Below are 17115 nucleotides of genomic sequence, written 5' to 3'. Positions count from 1 at the left end.
AAATCACTTTACCCAAAAAATCTGAGAACGTTACTCGTAATCCTGATGATTGATGTATATATGCATGTATGCGGATGATTGATACGATTACAACAAGTTTACAAGGATAAATTCTTTCTGTATTGAGAAGATTGTTTTGTTTTTGTCTCGAAACAGGATGGTAGTGGACAGAAAACAATCTGAGGTCAGGTCTGTGGGTTTTCCCCCTCCCCTTGTCTATCCATACATAGCTTGAGCATATGCCTAGCGAACGATACCATCAGTATATCACTCATTCCACATATCAAGTTTAGACCAGTGGGGAGGGACGCTTACCTCGTATTCTTCAGTTGTCATCAATTCATGATCATCATCCGTAACATCTTCAATCCGTTTGGGCACTCCGTTGACTGACACAGGCGCAACGTCATTCATTAGCATCGAAATCCAACGGCCATAAGCGAGACTGCCGATAATGGTAAGTGAGACTGACCGGTAATCATCCTCCCTCCCTCCTCTCCTCCATTAGGCTTAACATCGTACATTCCCTCCTCCTCATCGTCATCATCTATATCAATAATTCCATTTTCCACCCTGACTATCGGTATAGGAACCTCCTTTTCGTCCACAGCCGCAGGCGTGGGAGTCTCCTCAAATTCCCCTTCTTCACCATCGCCATCATCATCCAAAATCTCATAATGAGCTTTCAGACTTTCATCTTCAATTTCCTTCTCATTACCCAGTCCTCGACTCCTCTCTTCGAGTAGATGTTTACGCTTCTGATCGGCTATTCCCAACGTCGTCTTTTCGCCTGTGACGGTGGAGTGGGTGTACCAGTGAGGTAAAGCGTTTTGTTCTCTACAATCACATTGGACCAAGTTAGTGATACGTTTCTGTCGAAATGTACTGTGCAGGATAGTTGAGGTAAAAGAGTGGGATGGAGATATCATTTTGGTTCACCGTCTTGATCTATGACAGACAGATCTTGGTGGTAAGAAACCTCTCACTCACCTCTGTTGCTGTGCCAATCTCTCCTTCTCCTTCTCCTCATTCTCATCTTTGCCCATGACAACCTCAAACTTCTTATCTTCTTCGCCGTTCCTATTTTCTCCATCTTGAACCTTCACCGATGTCTTTACATTCTGCGCTATCCACGCTATAATGTTGATAGATGGCACTGTCTGAGCTTCAACAGCTTTCAAAGCGTCTCTTATCGGTGCAGTAGCAATGTTGAATCGCTGCATTGCATCCTGAGCGGTGGTGATGGTCCCATCTAATGAAGTGGAGGGATCATGCTCTTCAAGTTCTGATCCGCAATCTTCGCATTTGAACGTATTGGTAAATGGGTCGAATATGTTGGACAAATCTAGGGGATCGTACATCCTTCCGTCTAGGGGACAGATATACCCTCGATGGCCGACTTCCTGAAATGAACAATAGGTCGATCAGCACACTTCGAACCATAACAAGGCCTACAATTCAGTTTGCGTTTTCTGATAACTCACCTGCTTGATCTTATCATCGATTCCTTTCCGCATCATCGCCAATCTATATTTCACTACATTCGCAAACTCCCTATAATCCAAATACCAATAATGTACATCTCTCGTCCTTTCCCTTTCGATGATGAGAGGTTTCCCATCTTTATCTATCGCACCGGGTTTAGGTTGTCCAGGTTTGACGGGCTGTAGGTGTTTTTCAGGTTGGGCAGCGAGCTGCTTTAGTCGCCATTCGGGTATGGGTACTTTCTCTTTGTTTACGTGCCTAAGGATGACATACGATGGAGAAGGAGGAGAACCGAAGAGCGAAGGGATTATGGTTACGTATGGTGTGTTATTGGGGATAGGATGGGGGAACAGGAGATATGTAAACAATTGAGTTGGATTAGGTGATGGTGGAGTTGTGAGCGTAAGAGTAAGAGTGAGAATGAGTTATGTCAGACAGTCCTGCCGACAGTTTTCTCCAGTCTACAAAGATACTCACCGTCGTACCAGCCTATGCGTATGTAACGTACCCATATACTTCCTCACCTCAGGACTTGACAATCCAATCTTATTTGCTAATTCCATTTCTGTCGTTCTACCCGATTCGTACGCAGTCAGCTACATGGTCTATCACATCTTCCCAAATTCCTCGCAGCTCACACATTATCATGTATCATCATCTTCAGGATGATTATATAAGGTGTATCGTAGAACGCATAAGCGACTTGATAGACTAGATTTGCACATAGTTTATTGATCTCGCTGGAGGACAGGGGCTGAGCCATGATGCAGAGTGTAAGCGTAGATCTACGTCTTTTCTACGAGCTGCATATAGCGGAAGCTCTTCAAACAATCCTCCTTCGAATCGTCGGACTAGGTTGTTGATTCACTAATATACTATCAGACTGCTTTATACTTGAGTTTTCAGGTTGCAAGTCAAGAGAGATGAGGTAGATGTCTCTCTGTAGGCGAGAAGTGGACGGGAGAGGTGAACGAAGTTGTCCCACGTGCCAAAACACGTGATATGGACTGGTCTCCGCATGCTGCAACCAAAGCATGGGATGCTGAATGAATGTACTGCTGTATGCATGTAGAATATGAAAACACCAGAAACTACAGCTCATCCCTCAGTCTCTTCTGCTGAACTACAATCTTCTGCACATCAGGTGCGAGATAAGCCATATTGGGACCTCCCTATTTCGCCGATATCAGCTTGATCCTTCCGACGTTAAACATGATAGACTACTCACCCATTCGTGAGCAGGGAGATCGGTTCTCTTGTAGTAAATCTCAGGAGAAGGAGGTAGATTCGATAAATTATTCTTGACAACTTCGACCTCTTCCATCACTCGTAACAGATTACCACCCATGATGCCAGCTATTTCATGTTCTGTCCATCCTCGAGAAAGTAACTCTTGTATCTGTGGATAACCAGGAAAGCAAAAATGTGGTTTAAGTTTACGCTTCTCTCGGATCTCTAGGCTAATCAGCACCATGAAGGGATTGAATGACTTACCATATTGGGCCATTTGCTAACATCTTCCATACCCTCCACAGCCAAGCTGATACCGTTGAAATCGCTTCCCAAACCTACATGGTTCTTCCCTACGATTCTAGCTATATGTTCGATGTGATCTACAACTCGGGCCGTAGTGGCGTTGTTCGGATCAATGAAAGTTGAGAAGAGCACCGAGAGGCTAAGAGAGTCGACGTAGGTTGTTCAAGATATGAGTCGTTATGATGCGCAAGAAATTGTATTGTGACATATAACATGGCACTCACATGATCCCATTATTTTTATCAGGCCCATCCCCAATCATCTGCAAAATATCATCAGGGACATTCCTAGGATGATTGTTGATGGCCCTTGCCCCCGAATGAGTCCACACGACAGGTGCCTTGGAAGCTTTGATAGCATCCCTGGCGGTATTATCTGAGGTGTGTGAGAGATCCACCATGACACCCAGCCTGTTGAGCTCATGGACTAGCTCGATACCCCACGGTGTCAGACCGTTACCCGGATGAGCAGGTGGGATGGTCGATCCTGATGTACCTGCACCTCCTCCATTAGAGCTTGCGAATGACTGAGTGAGAGCAATCTTGTCAGCAATAGTCTCTGTCTTACCGTTTGTGTAGGAAATGAAAAGACTTACGCTGTGACAGACATGGGTGAGAGTCACGTATCTTACACCCAACTCGGCGTACATCCGTAAGGTGCTCAAGGAGTTGGCTAATCCGTGTGTCCTGTATATCCCATTGTATAAGTATATGTATCTTCTCTAACCTCGTGAACATGAAGAGGTATCACACGCTCACCCTTCTAGTCCTATCAATACCGCCAATCTACCTTCCGAAAATGCGTCCCTCACATCCTGAGCCGTACGAGCACCTTTCATAAGAGTAGGATAGTACGCCAAGGTATTCTTTACTAGATCGATGGATTCTAAAACATGTTGGACAGTCTATACTTGAGTTAGCCGACATCATTAGCCTTAGGTATCTTGATATCAGTGAAAGCTCACTTCGGTAGGATTCAGGAAATCGGGCCCAACATCTCTCCCATCTATTTGGATTCATAATCCATATATCAACCTTCAGAATCCGCAATTGAAGTAGACGGCTTCACTCACAAGCCCCAGGACATGGTGCGTTTGCAGTAAAGAACGCTCCACCCAATCCACCAGCCTTTGCTCTCGGTAAGTCGAAATGACCAGGATGAGATTCGTTCAATCTCGGTATAGCATCCATCGGTCGACGGTTGATCGTTCGCATCGTCGCTGGTAAGTCGATATGAGTGTCGATCAATGGGTACTTTACCAGTATCTCCCTTGACCTGGCTACAAGCTCTGGATGGAGGGGTACATATGGTGATGGGTTGGGTTCGAGTGGTTTTTGGGACTGGGAAGCTGCAATTGAGCCTAGTAAGGCTAATAGTGCACATAGGTGTAGCTTCATAGCGGTTGATGACCTCAGGAGAAGAAGCAATGGCGAGTGTAGGTGATACAGAGATGAAGGTACGGTCCCCAGCAATGAAAATGAGTGGTCGAGTCGAGTATAGAGAGGTTTCACAGCAATACAAGTGATCTATGCAAAGTACATTCGGGAAACGATGCAGCTGTAGTATGGAGTATCGGAGTAGCATCGATCGGCTAACTGATTTGACTGGGTTTACGCGTTTTCGGAGATGACCTCGATGTTGTCGGCCAATTCGATCCAAATGAAGATAAGACCTTATCAAGAGCGAATAGGAATTTCCCTACTATTCCCGATTTGCCAAGGTTTGTCGCGCAACTTTGTTTACGAGACAAATCATGAATGGGGTCTTCCTTATTTCGTTGGCCGATGGTTGAGCGACTTCATATTGATCCTTATCGTGTTATCTTGCCATGCTGTTAGAAATACCATATGCTATCCTTAATAAATGGATATATATACAGATGACATTGCATGTCAGCCTCAGACTTATGTGTCCTTACACTAGCTTCAAATAAACTACTGTACACACTAACCCGACAATATCACAATGTCAACTATCGACGATAAATCTTCTGTGGATGGTGTCCATGTCGTACCCGTCCATAAATCCCAGGGACCCGATGCTCATCTAGGTACTATCCCAGAGACCGAAGATGCCAATGCGTTTTTGGCTTCTCATGCAATTGGTACATATACCGACGAGTCAAATAAGAAATTACTTCGTCGAATCGATATGTACCTCATGCCTATGATGTGTATTTCATATTGTATACAATATATCGATAAATCAGCTTTGGCCTATGCTGCTGTTTTTGGAGTCAAGAAAGATCTGGGTTTGGTAGGACAGGAATATTCTCTGTTGACTTCTTTATTCTATATCGGTATGTCCTACATATCTACAAGAGATCAGTTCCGACTTGCTAATGTTTTGGAAATCGTTGCGCAGGTTACCTCGTTGCTGAATACCCTCAAGCTTGGCTGAGTCAACGTGAGTGATCCATCGTTGACATCCTTCTGATACCTCCAGCTAACAAGTTTGATACTAGGTTACCACATTGGTCGATTCCTGGGTGGTGAGTGGTATAGATCATAGCACCCACTTCACAATACTGATTTCTCTTCAATCCAGTGATCATGTTCATCTGGGGTGGTATCCTCATGTGTTCAGCTGCTACCCAAAAATTCGCCGATATCGCCGCTGTGAGATTTTTCCAAGGTGTATTCGAATCTGCTCTTACCCCAGCATATATCATCGTAACCGGTATGTCCATCCACCCTTCCAATCTTAGGAGTTTGTATTGACTGTACGTGGATTTAGGAATGTGGTATACGAGACGAGAACAGCCATTCAGAGTAGCGATCTGGTACTCTATGAATGGTCTAGGAAACGCCATCGGAGCATTGATCTCTTATGGGATGGGTCTCATCAGTGGAAAATTGGATTCTTGGAGATACATCTTTATCATTGAGGGTATCATGACTATTATTTGGAGTTTTGTGGTTTTTGCTATCTTCCCTTCGTCACCTATGAGAGTGAGGTGGTTGAACGACGCTCAGAAAGTACAAGCTGTAGAGAGGATTAGAAGTAATAGGACAGGTATCTTGAACAGGGAATGGAAATGGGATCAAGTAAAGGAAGTGAGTAAGCTCCAATCTAACATAAGATACTGTGGTTTACTGACAATGAGATTGAGAGTGAGACTGACAATAATGACTGTGTATGACTCTTAGGCTTTGGACCCCCGTATTGATCCCAGTGGACATATTCTATTCTGGGCATGTGTATTGAACGAAGTTATCAACGGCGGTGTATCCACCTACAAAGGTCTGGTAATCAAATCTATCGGCTGGACAGATTTACAATCTTCTTTGGTAAGTCTTAGTCTCGATTCGTACATTGACTAGCGGTTCTTTTCTTTCGTGCTATACCAATAACCAGCTGCCGATGTCGTTTCATCACACCGATCGCTGATTATAATTTCCCTTTGATAGTTCGGTATAGCCTACGGTGCAGCAGTAACCATCGAAATTGCTTCCTGTGGATATTGCGCTATGCGATTCAAAAATGCCAGACACTGGTGTATGATACTTTGGTTACTACCTTCAGCTATCGGAATGATCCTTCAGATCACTCTTCCAACTTCGAACAAAGCTGGAAAAACCATTGGTGTATTGTTAATGCCTTCTTTTGTCGGTTCTTTGGCTTTATGTATGGGTATCCCAGGGTAAGTAGACTGTGACCCAATCAAAGATAGGAACTATGGAGCTGATGTAGGTAACAGTCAAAATACAGCTGGATTCACCAAAAGAAGTGTAGTAGTAGGTATGGCATTCATCGGATACTGCGTAGGGAATATCATCGGTCCTCTGTACGTTACCTCTCTTCAAGCTGTGAAGGAAAGAAGGAACGAGGCTGATTTTGTACTACCGGGATTCTAGTGCATGGGTCTCAGGCCAAACTCCAGCTTACATCTCAGGATACACGACCTGTTTAGCCTGTATGGCCGGTCAAGTGGTATTATTCTTGTTATTGAGAATCTACTACGCTAGACAGAACAAGCTCAGAGATCAGATGGTAGCTGCCGGTCAAGCTCCCGATCCCTCGATTCCCGATGGAGGAGAATTCGAAGATTTGACTGATAAACAGGATTTGAAATTCCGTTATACTTTGTAAAAGCGTTGAGGCATTCCTCTTCCATTCAGTTGGATCAGTCTTACCGCACTTATAAGCTGAATCAGGGTTATTTAGAGCTTTTCGAATGTTCAATTGGATCACTATACTTCGGTTTCCGTTTCTGTGTGATTTATTGTATAGATGTGTGAATCGAGTAATCACGGAGTACAGTATCAGGTTGTCTTGCGTTGTCCGATCGTTATTTTGGCTTGATTATCTTTAGTAGGTAGCTAGAAATGCAATTTGATTATCAAATATTATAGAAATTCATTTTTGCTACGATTAATATTGTCCACTTGATCAAGGTACTGTATTATGAGTTGGATTACGAAGGCACTAAGCCACTACGCCCAGGTATCTTTCAATCCCCAGACCTGTAAAGATACAGTCGTTCCCTCTGGTAGATCACCAGTCCCGATCGATAAGCCTGTGAATGGTTCGCTAGGATACACGTCTACGGTCCCTACGACTGACCCGTTATCCACGTAGACTTCGAATAGACTATGGTCGATTATACCTTGGATCCTTTTAGCGGGTTCAAGCTGTTCCAGGTGTGAAGTCAGCATAAGCAAGTCAATTATGGACTGGCGAAATCACCACCATGCCTCTTATCATATGGTTCAGCGCAAGGGAAATGATACTCACCTGACTTGCCGAGAACTTATTCGTGAAAAGAGGATGATCAAAACCATTTGTATTACCTCTATCTACCCAAATCGTATAAGGAGTGGAACCGGTTAAGATATATCCTCCCTTGAACTGTTCATTGGAAGATTGAGTAGAGAAAGTGAAGTTGATAGAAGCGTAAGTTGAGAAAGTGACATCGGCAGGGAAGGTAATGTTCATATCGAAGTAGACTGATGTCGAATTACCAAAGTCGACTTGGGAAGTTGTATTAATCAGGTTGTCCGATGATGCTAGTTGGTTGGATAAGATAGGTTGTATATGATATATTTCCTGAACCAACTCCCAGCCTCTCACACCAGTATCTATCAGATAATTCTCTCGGGGTAAAGTCATAGATGATCTCCACCCTTCGTTTGCGGTAGGTACCAAATTTGTATATTCCCAATTACTTGCCCATCCTATCGATACACTCTCATTGTAGAAGAATTGTCCAGCATAATCGTCTTTACCGAAATTACTCAGTCTAGTAGCTCCATCATGAGGAACGAAATGAGTTCCGTTGAATTCTCCCGGGAAATATTGGGTGATAGATCCACCAAGAGGTGCACCGGGATTTATGGAGATAGTCAATACCCATCCTTTATCCGTACCGGTACTACTATTTCGAATGGGTATTTCGACCAGGTTTGGACATTCATATTGAACTCCCAAAAACCCGATGTGAGATATGTTGGACGCATGAGTCCATTCTTTGAGATCGGGTGAAGTGTATATACCGATAACGTATTCGGAGGCGAAAGCAAGGACCATCACCCATTTATCGCCGTATCGAATAACCTTCGGATCTCTAAATTGGTTGGAACCGACATCTAACACGGGATTACCAGAGTAAGAAGTGAATGTGTATCCATCATCGAACGAATAAGCTATCTCTTGAACTTGCTTCTCTGGAGTGTTCAAAGTATAAATGGCGACTACTCCATTTGTAGTGTTGGAAAAGAACCCTGATGTATTCTCTGGATCAACGACGATGGATCCTGAGAATACGCCCGCAGTGGAGTTAGGGGGGAATAAGGCGATAGGTTGATTTGTCCAGGTGTATAGGTCTGGGGATGTAGCGTGACCCCAATGTTGATTGCCTGCGACGACGTCCGTGGGGTTGTCTAATGTAGAGAGGTGCATCAGCTGAATGTTCGCTTCATTTTCTCAGTGATCAAGGTGAGTGCAGCTACACTCACATTGGTAATACAGATGCCATGTTCCATTGACATCCTTGAACAAACCATTAGGATCGTTCATAAATCCCTACAAAGGCAGGATCAGCATATATCTCAAATTGTCCGACTGAGATTTAGGTCTGGCATACCTTGGGAGGTGAGTAATGTACTCTTGGTCTCAGCGGTCCATTATAATCTCCTTGAACCGGTACACCGGTAGGCACAGGAGCGGTCGAAGTCGATTGGGCAGTGACCAAGGACGTGAAAGATAGTATTATTGATGAGATCGTTGTAAGCCTTCGCAACATTTTGCAGTCGGTTTTCAAATGGGTATGTCAATAGGATAATCTACCATCGAATGCTGGTGGAAGGGATCACTCGATCCCACCTGACAACGTCGTCTTCTTATAACCATTTCCATCTAACCCTTCTGCCAGTCCGGATAGTCCTTGGCATCGACTTTAACGAACATCATTCTCCCCTATAAATTGATGCCGGCGGGAATGGACTTGGGCGGGCGGTGATCCAATGTGCCCCAAAGTCAAAGACGGTACAAATACGAAATACATGTGATCTAATACAGGTCCCGTTGATTTAGCGTGAAAAGGGGGATTACGCACCCTGCCGGAAGCAATAGAAAAGGTCGTTCTCCATCATGACGCAACAGACCTGTAGTGCCATGTGGAAGACATGTGGTTGGAGTGGAGACCCCGTAGTTCGATTCCAGCATTTCGTAACTTGAGATCGATCTGTTGGGATTGACGTCAATGTTTAACAATGTATCTTCGATCGATTGAAATAGAAGAGGGGTGAAACTCAGATAGACGTTACATATATACAAGATATAGAATAGATAGACTATACGATCATCACATCAGCTACTTTGAAAAAAGACGGACCTCCATTTTCAATATCTACGATGGCTTCAGACGACGTACCAGAGACAGTCCGACCAGCTACCAAGCGCATCCGATCGGACCACGATCATTCCAAGGCATCTACCAAAGCGAACGAGTCGGACGAGAAAGAACAAGAGAAGCACCAAGATGATGATTGGTTGAAAGAGCCTCCATTCAGTGTGGGAGCGGATAAAGATGGTTGGGAGACGAAATGGAGAGAAAGTTGTTGGTGTGGAAAGGGTATGTGATCGTAAACACTCTTGAGGGCAGAGAGGTGAGGGCGATACGTGTGGGAGTTCAGGAGAAGGTATCGTGAGCCAAAGCTGATGGACTGTGATTTGGGGATAACAGTCGCTTTTGTGTACAATGATGATCCGGCTGGATCAAAGATCTGTCATTGTGAAGACTGTCAACGATTACATGGTGAGTCCATCAACTACCCTCGTGCATCGTCTGAAATGCTTATGGGGTATCTTAGGCGCACCATATCAACATTCATGTATATTCCACAAGAAGAACGTCCGACTCGACTCCGATGCCGATTCCAAATGGATTGGATTCTTATCTGCTCACGGAGAAGTCCATCCTTTGTCATCTACTCCCACACCCTTACCACGAAAGATATCATGTAGGGCTTGCGGTTCACCATTGATGGATGAAGGTAGGAACATGATCATGGCTTTCCCACCTGCCTTTGAATGGACACGAACTCACAAAGAGGTCAAACAAAGTAAAGAACAGAACAAAGATGGCAATCACGGTGAAGAAGGTGATTCGGGCAAGGGAGCGAGGAAAGTTCAAGGTTTCCCTTCGGAACTCAAAGCTGATTGCCATATCTTCTACGAAAGGAGGTGTGTAGATGTGAAAGATGGTTTACCGAAATGGAGGGGGCATAAAGAGAAGAGTGATCTGATGAAGGATGATGAGAAGTAGTAAGTAGTATACAAACTAGAAGATCATGGTTTACTTAGCGAATAGATTACTACTACAAGGTAGAACTTTAGTACAAATGCCATATATCGTAGTGTCAAGAGGTGAATTGTTATGTATGAGATAAAAAAACGTTGATCGAGACAAACTAGAGATACATCCGGTACAATACATTATGATTTATGAGCTGAGATGTTGACATTTATTATCTATATGTGTTTATCCTAGTATCCTGCAAAGGACAACTTGCATCGGCTTCATTTCTGATTCTCGTTTCCTCGTCCTTTTGAAGTATTCTTCGTCCACGCAAAGTGCGGATATTGTACGACCTATCTCTCTACTGCCATTTCCGCCAACAGTTTCGCCTTCTCTCGTTGGGCTTTATACTGAGGCCACCAGCTGAGTACTAGATTCTGGACCAATGAAAATGCTATCGAAGTTACCCAGTAGAGCGTTACTCCCTGATATCCAAGAAACCACCAGTCAGTCTTATCCCTTGAAAGTATATATCTATGGGGTACAGATGAGCTGCAGTTACTCACAGCAGGCATCTGACTAGCTATCAGACCGAACCCTACTGCACTAAACCTCAACACTCCAGCTAAGAAATTCCTTCTTATTTCCTGTTGTCTTGCAGGAGAGAATGGTGCCGGGACATCTCCCTGGGGAACGTCTACCAGAGGACTGATTCCCTTTGGTGGCTTTTGAGCTAGACCGGCTGATGAGGAAGTAGACAATCCGCGTGATCTGTTCGAAGTAGGAATGGATCTATGCGAATGGCTATGGGCTGTAGGATTCTGTTTGTGCGAGAATAAACCTGATGGCGGAGGTTTTGGACCATCTTGATGAGGTTGGGATCTAGGTTGCGGAGTAGGTAATATATCTTCTTTATTCACTTGATTTCTTATACTATCGTTATCGACCTGATCTGTCTTCACAGACTGTTGACTTCTCCTCGTCCCTATTAACTCGGCATTACCAAATGCCAGACATGATCCGACAATTGGAAGAACACCATATGGATCGACTTCGCCTAGCTGGTCTAACCATAGGAAACTCTCGTTGGAGAATGGTGAGTTTGTAACTTCCAATGTACGTCGTATGGTCAGTGAGAGAGTGACGAATATTGGTATGTGCATTAGGAGAGGAGCCCATGTGGTTATAAAAGGGTGGGTGGAATGTTTCTTGTGTAATGCAGATTGGGCTTTTGCGACCTATCACAGTGAGTTTGTGGTGAAAGTAAGATCAGTATCAGTCTATGAGAAATGCAACATGTTGCGAGGATATAACATTTGAAAGGGTATGAGATGACAGAAAGACTCGATGTATGGAAGTTCAACTCACCTGCCTCCTCACTTCCAACAAATACTCTTTATACCCCTTCCCCGCCTTCCTATAATCCCTTGCTATGGACTTTGCCAATCTCTCATTGATTATCTTCAATTCAGGTTCCACAATTTGCTTAGTCTTCAACGCTCGTTTCCTTTGCCATAAAGAGACAGGCAAGGTGAACATCGTCCGCACTAGTAGAGTGATACATATGATGGATACTCCATATCCGAACGGATGATTCATTTCCAATAGGAAGTTCGATAATGGGTCTATGATGGGGTCAAATACTGTAGAGACTGGAGTGAGGGCTTCATCGGTCGTTGAGATTGCGTGAGTTTCTTCTATCACTTCTGGCAGAGACGGGTTGAGGGAGGATGGGAGGACTGAGAAGGATCGGATGGACGATGGAGTGGATATACGCTGGGATTGGAGGGGAAGAAGGGATGATATCCTCGGTCTAGACGAGGGTCTGAGACGTGCTGGAGTAGGCGTTGAATAGGCATGCCGTATACGACTGTTTGAGCTGGAAGAAGGGAATAAAGATAGTTGTCGGGTGTGGAGGTATGGTTGAGAGAGGGGTATGTCTTTGGCCAATAGTGCGCTTCGCACTGGTCCAATGGCGGTGAGACCTCTCATTCTGATTTTGGCTGAAGACACTCTCAGGGTGATTCTACTGTCGACAGGTGGGATTATGTGTATGCACAAGAACAATAGGTCAACAAAATCTACCTCAATCTCACTCACTGCTCTTTTTGTCGCAACCAGAATTTAAGCTTGATTTTGTACCAGAGCAACCACCCAAATTTGATTCCGTCTCCGTCTCTCGCATCACACCGATATATATAACTCAGCCCATCTCCTATTTGTCTCTCTTTTCTGTCACAATCACACCCATCCATGAGGCGTATCCTGTTATGTCACACTTAGCGCTCCCCTCCTCGGCCCGAGCATCTCCCGCCCCATCAGCAGCTTCCTCGCCGAAACGAACGGGCAAGAAACGTCGCTTGGACAGAGTATTGTTGGACGAAGATGACGATGTGGACGAAAACGATTTGATAGCTGTACCGAGGGCTAGGAGAAGATTGAATGAGGAGTATGATGAGGAGGACGACGAGGAATATCACGAGCAAGAACAGGAAGGTGAACAGGATCAGGAACAAGAAGGTGAAGGTGAAGGTGAAGGGGGTCAGGAGGTACCTAGAACATCCAAAAGGACGGATAAAGATATCTCGGAAGGGTTGAAATTGAAAATGGAGAGGCAGAAAGAGAGGGAGAGAGAAAAGGAGATTGATATGAAAGGGAAGAAAAGAAGAGCAGAAACATTGTAAGTGTATCACCAGCAACAGTGATCCAGAGTACTACATATTGAAATCATAATGATTTGTTATTAGCCTTCTGCGCGATCAGCTGGATGCCGAACAGGCCAAACGATTCGATACGTTCTCAACTGTCGCTCTCAACAAGAACGCAATCAAGAGGGTAAGTGTTCTCATCTTATCTCATTAATATTAGGGATCAAAGCTGAATTTCATGTCATTTGTTTACAGCTCAACAGAGAATTATACGATCAACATGCTTCACCCCAGATATCAATGGTAGTAGCGGGTATGGCAAAGATATTCATAGCTGATGTGATTGAGCTGGGTACGTTGATAATTCAGTTCTCTCATACCCTCCGCGATATAGATATTGTCGATCCTTTCAGCCTCTGCTCGCAATACATGTATACTCTTTCACATCGGATAAAGAGCTGATCATTGGTCATTGACTATGGCATAGCCAAAGATCTTCAACCCCATTCAGCGCATCCCACAGGACCTTTACAACCCTACCACCTCAAATTAGCAAGAATGCATTTGGAAGAATCGGGTTTGCTGGCTGATCGAAAACAAGCAAAGAAAACTATATTCAGAAGAAGATAACAGAAGCAGACGACCAGGAGAAAAAACCCAACTGTATTTCATTGGCGTGATTGTACTGTGTAAGTTTGCCGTCATTTCATGTTAAGATTCCGAAGGATACTTGCTAAATATACTCTGCCTTGATACAGAACTTATCTTGCATTCGACTTGTATAATGGTTGTAATGATAATCAAATGTTTCATGACTACGTGACCTTCTCGACCTCACCCAATAGCAAGTATAACGGCATTCTGCATCTTCTTTCTATTATTTCTGCACTACACTAAACTCAAATGGAAGGCAATCAAATACTGGATAACCCTTCCCGTATACCCAAATTCACCATCTTCAATCTCCATAGAACCTATAACAGGTTATACTATATTTCCCTAAGCAAAACCCAAAGCAGATGAATTCCGACAGTTTTTACTGATAAGTTGAACATCCGTAATCCGAATATCCTTCCCTAACAAACGTGAAGATATGATCACCTAAAACACGTTCTGAAAATCCAATTTCACAATATGCAAAGTAATCTACACACATGATTATCTCATCAGTTATCAAGTTTTCTCTCCGCCCCAATTTGAGACCACTTACATATCCATTTCCTCTTAAATACCTGTATATCCTCCTGATCCATCTCTGGATGTTCATCCAACAACGCAGGGATGACCGAATCATTGAAATTAGCTATGAACCGATGTCTCCATTCTCTCAATGTCCTAGCGTAATGTGGCTAAACGAAATAGAACCCATATTAGCGAAAGATAAAAAGAAAACACCGAATGATGACCGGGGTGCTCACCCCTATGTTAGATATACTATCAAGTACCAATCTATTCTTTGACCCCTGAGTAGCCGAGTCTAAAGTGTACGTCACGGTAGGTAAGAAACCACCTGGGAAAATCCATTTCCTGATGAAATCAACTTCTTGTTGATCTACGAGTACCAGTAAGAATAGCCCTTGATCAGCTCAAACAACACAGAGAAACACAATCAGCAGATCGGTTATTAACAGCGACCCCACTTACATTTCTCAAACCTTGATTCAGGTATGGTGATCACTTGAATACACGCTACACCTTTTTCGTTCAACATTTCGTTTAAAACTCCGAAGTAACCAGGTATGAATTCTTTTCCTACCGCTTCTAACATTTCAATGGAGACGACTCGATCGAAGGTACCTTTCCAAGATTCTGGTAGTCTATGAGCATAATGATTATGATAAGCTTCTGACCTATTAACCCGTTCATCCGTCCGATATTTCATCTGATTTGCCATCGTCCAGAACGGTCTTCAGAATGGAAAGCTCACGTAGTGAAGAACGTATCACTCACTTTCTATAATCCATCAACCAGACCCTTATTCTACCTGCCAAACCAGCAGCTTTGATCCTATCTTCTGCCAGAGCCTTCTGCTGCGACGATAATGTAATGGTATCGACAGTACAGTTGGTCTGTCTCACGGCCTACAAGTTCAAACCAACATGTCAACGATATGCTCAGAATTCGCTTTTATGCTAAAAAGCTGAGTGATTCACCTCGATGGCCATACTTCCCCATCCTGAGCCGATCTCTAACACTCGATGTCCAGGTCTGATATCTGCTTTTTTGATGATATGTCTAGATCCCCTCAAACCGATGAGCTTACTTCTCACCTCAGACACTTATAATCAAGCATAGGCGAACTGGGAATTGATATAGATATTTACCTGAGTTTAGCCAATTGAGCTTCTTCCAACTCATCTTCCCCTTTATCATTATCATAAACATCTACGATCTTCCCTTGGCTTCTTTTCGACTCTGTACCGTCATATAGATCTTTATCTAGATCGGGATAGATAGCACATGAATAAGTCATATCTTTGCTCAAGAACGATCTGAACATCCCATTTGACAAATCGTAGTGCGCTGAGATATTGCAGATCGAGTTGGTTATGGTATTGGCGAATCGGGAGTTGGTCAAAGAGGTGATCAAGGAGAAGATCCTAGATGGGATGGTGCGGACACCGGAGATGTTGGTCGATGATGAGGAAGGTGAAGATTTGATGAATATCTATTCATTCATAACGAATGACACAAGTGGTATCAGCTTCAAAGCCATGATCACAATTTTATTCCAGAGTTACTCGTACTCACCTTGAAAACCCCTACCAAATCATCAACCTCACATTCACCCATCATATAAGATTCTGAAAAACCCAAATCGCCCTGAGCTACCAATCTCAACCAGAAACTATCTTTTAACACTTTGATCGTGACTTCTGTCTTTTGTCCTTCTACCACTTCTTCTTCTCCTTCATTTTTGCGGTTCTCTGCTGAAGGGAAAGTATGGGATTCACCTTGGGGAGTAATGATGGTTAATTTCCCATAAGATATCTGAGAACTCATCGTTTGCAATATCGCAAATTTCGCTACCGATATCAACGGTCCACCACCGATAGAATAGATCGAAGATGCAATTGAGGAAGTCACATTGTCCGTTAGGGTAAGAAGGGAGTCGGTATAGGTGGAGGGCTTGGTAGGTGCTGGTGAACGTGTTCGAGAGATCGGGGTAGAAGTGAAAGGCGATTCGTACTCTGATTGAGTCTTGATAGGCGAACCGGGCGAGGAATCCGGAGGGGTCAATAATGCCAGAGTGGATGTTTCGGAGGTCGATGAAGAAGATGATGAAGATGACATCTCGAGTTGATTACTGATCTCTTGATGATCCAGGTCAAGTGACTGATAAGAACGTCTATCGTCTATTTGATCTATTCCAGGTATTCGTATCGGGTGGAGGGATATATACACAATAGAAGACAAGACTTGTTGGAGAGTCTCTGTCGAGGATGCTGGGTATTGCAATTCCGCCTGATATTTATATGTAGATTTTCAATGGAATTGTTTGGGAAATGATTCAACAAATAAACCAAGAGCTTAAACGATGAATTCTAAAGTCTGATAGACAATTATGATTGAAAAGATCGGACCACTCTCACTTTGTTGAGGTGTTCGGTCTTCGGACACCGTCCACGCATCTATTCGTCATCGTCCATTCCCATCCCCATCGCCTAATGTTCCATCACTGCTGCAGCTGTAAGTTGATATCTC

The 17115-nt window shown here is 43.8% G+C and overlaps 8 protein-coding genes across 8 annotated transcripts; 3 read left to right on the top strand and 5 right to left on the bottom strand.

The window, feature by feature from the left end:
* Nucleotides 1-216: 216 nt before the first annotated feature.
* On the bottom strand, nucleotides 217-2248 carry L199_000451 (uncharacterized protein; the record flags this gene model as incomplete). Its single annotated transcript, XM_064886218.1, has 7 exons — nucleotides 217-243; nucleotides 316-389; nucleotides 473-837; nucleotides 991-1403; nucleotides 1485-1743; nucleotides 1963-2058; nucleotides 2124-2248. The coding sequence occupies 7 exons, from the start codon at nucleotides 2246-2248 to the stop codon at nucleotides 217-219; spliced, it is 1359 nt and encodes a 452-aa protein (XP_064742290.1).
* Nucleotides 2249-2576: 328 nt separating this feature from the next.
* On the bottom strand, nucleotides 2577-4418 carry L199_000450 (uncharacterized protein; the record flags this gene model as incomplete). The annotated part of the gene is made up of 8 exons (XM_064886217.1): nucleotides 2577-2657; nucleotides 2714-2884; nucleotides 2980-3160; nucleotides 3246-3547; nucleotides 3617-3707; nucleotides 3780-3925; nucleotides 3986-4026; nucleotides 4094-4418. 8 exons carry the CDS (start codon nucleotides 4416-4418, stop codon nucleotides 2577-2579), a joined length of 1338 nt encoding a protein of 445 aa, XP_064742289.1.
* A 568-nt stretch (nucleotides 4419-4986) lies between these two features.
* L199_000449 (uncharacterized protein) lies at nucleotides 4987-7113 on the top strand (the record flags this gene model as incomplete). Its single annotated transcript, XM_064886216.1, has 9 exons — nucleotides 4987-5320; nucleotides 5386-5427; nucleotides 5486-5512; nucleotides 5569-5700; nucleotides 5758-6077; nucleotides 6171-6311; nucleotides 6432-6664; nucleotides 6722-6808; nucleotides 6879-7113. The coding sequence occupies 9 exons, from the start codon at nucleotides 4987-4989 to the stop codon at nucleotides 7111-7113; spliced, it is 1551 nt and encodes a 516-aa protein (XP_064742288.1).
* Nucleotides 7114-7457: 344 nt separating this feature from the next.
* On the bottom strand, nucleotides 7458-9265 carry L199_000448 (uncharacterized protein; the record flags this gene model as incomplete). Its single annotated transcript, XM_064886215.1, has 4 exons — nucleotides 7458-7655; nucleotides 7759-8903; nucleotides 8979-9045; nucleotides 9107-9265. 4 exons carry the CDS (start codon nucleotides 9263-9265, stop codon nucleotides 7458-7460), a joined length of 1569 nt encoding a protein of 522 aa, XP_064742287.1.
* Nucleotides 9266-9876: 611 nt separating this feature from the next.
* L199_000447 (uncharacterized protein) lies at nucleotides 9877-10789 on the top strand (the record flags this gene model as incomplete). The annotated part of the gene is made up of 3 exons (XM_064886214.1): nucleotides 9877-10096; nucleotides 10208-10279; nucleotides 10335-10789. The coding sequence occupies 3 exons, from the start codon at nucleotides 9877-9879 to the stop codon at nucleotides 10787-10789; spliced, it is 747 nt and encodes a 248-aa protein (XP_064742286.1).
* Nucleotides 10790-11115: 326 nt separating this feature from the next.
* On the bottom strand, nucleotides 11116-12754 carry L199_000446 (uncharacterized protein; the record flags this gene model as incomplete). Its single annotated transcript, XM_064886213.1, has 3 exons — nucleotides 11116-11247; nucleotides 11329-12000; nucleotides 12131-12754. The coding sequence occupies 3 exons, from the start codon at nucleotides 12752-12754 to the stop codon at nucleotides 11116-11118; spliced, it is 1428 nt and encodes a 475-aa protein (XP_064742285.1).
* A 278-nt stretch (nucleotides 12755-13032) lies between these two features.
* On the top strand, nucleotides 13033-14040 carry L199_000445 (uncharacterized protein; the record flags this gene model as incomplete). Its single annotated transcript, XM_064886212.1, has 4 exons — nucleotides 13033-13442; nucleotides 13510-13597; nucleotides 13666-13762; nucleotides 13898-14040. 4 exons carry the CDS (start codon nucleotides 13033-13035, stop codon nucleotides 14038-14040), a joined length of 738 nt encoding a protein of 245 aa, XP_064742284.1.
* Nucleotides 14041-14446: 406 nt separating this feature from the next.
* L199_000444 (uncharacterized protein) lies at nucleotides 14447-16704 on the bottom strand (the record flags this gene model as incomplete). Its single annotated transcript, XM_064886211.1, has 8 exons — nucleotides 14447-14556; nucleotides 14621-14759; nucleotides 14829-14962; nucleotides 15055-15227; nucleotides 15361-15491; nucleotides 15564-15645; nucleotides 15735-16078; nucleotides 16162-16704. The coding sequence occupies 8 exons, from the start codon at nucleotides 16702-16704 to the stop codon at nucleotides 14447-14449; spliced, it is 1656 nt and encodes a 551-aa protein (XP_064742283.1).
* Nucleotides 16705-17115: the final 411 nt, after the last annotated feature.

The sequence above is a fragment of the Kwoniella botswanensis genome, chromosome 1 (genome assembly GCF_036426115.1).
Source record: "Kwoniella botswanensis chromosome 1, complete sequence".
Lineage (NCBI taxonomy): Eukaryota > Fungi > Basidiomycota > Tremellomycetes > Tremellales > Cryptococcaceae > Kwoniella > Kwoniella botswanensis.
The sequence above is the reverse complement of the archived record's forward strand: the minus strand, read 5'-3'. Positions and strand labels throughout refer to the sequence as shown.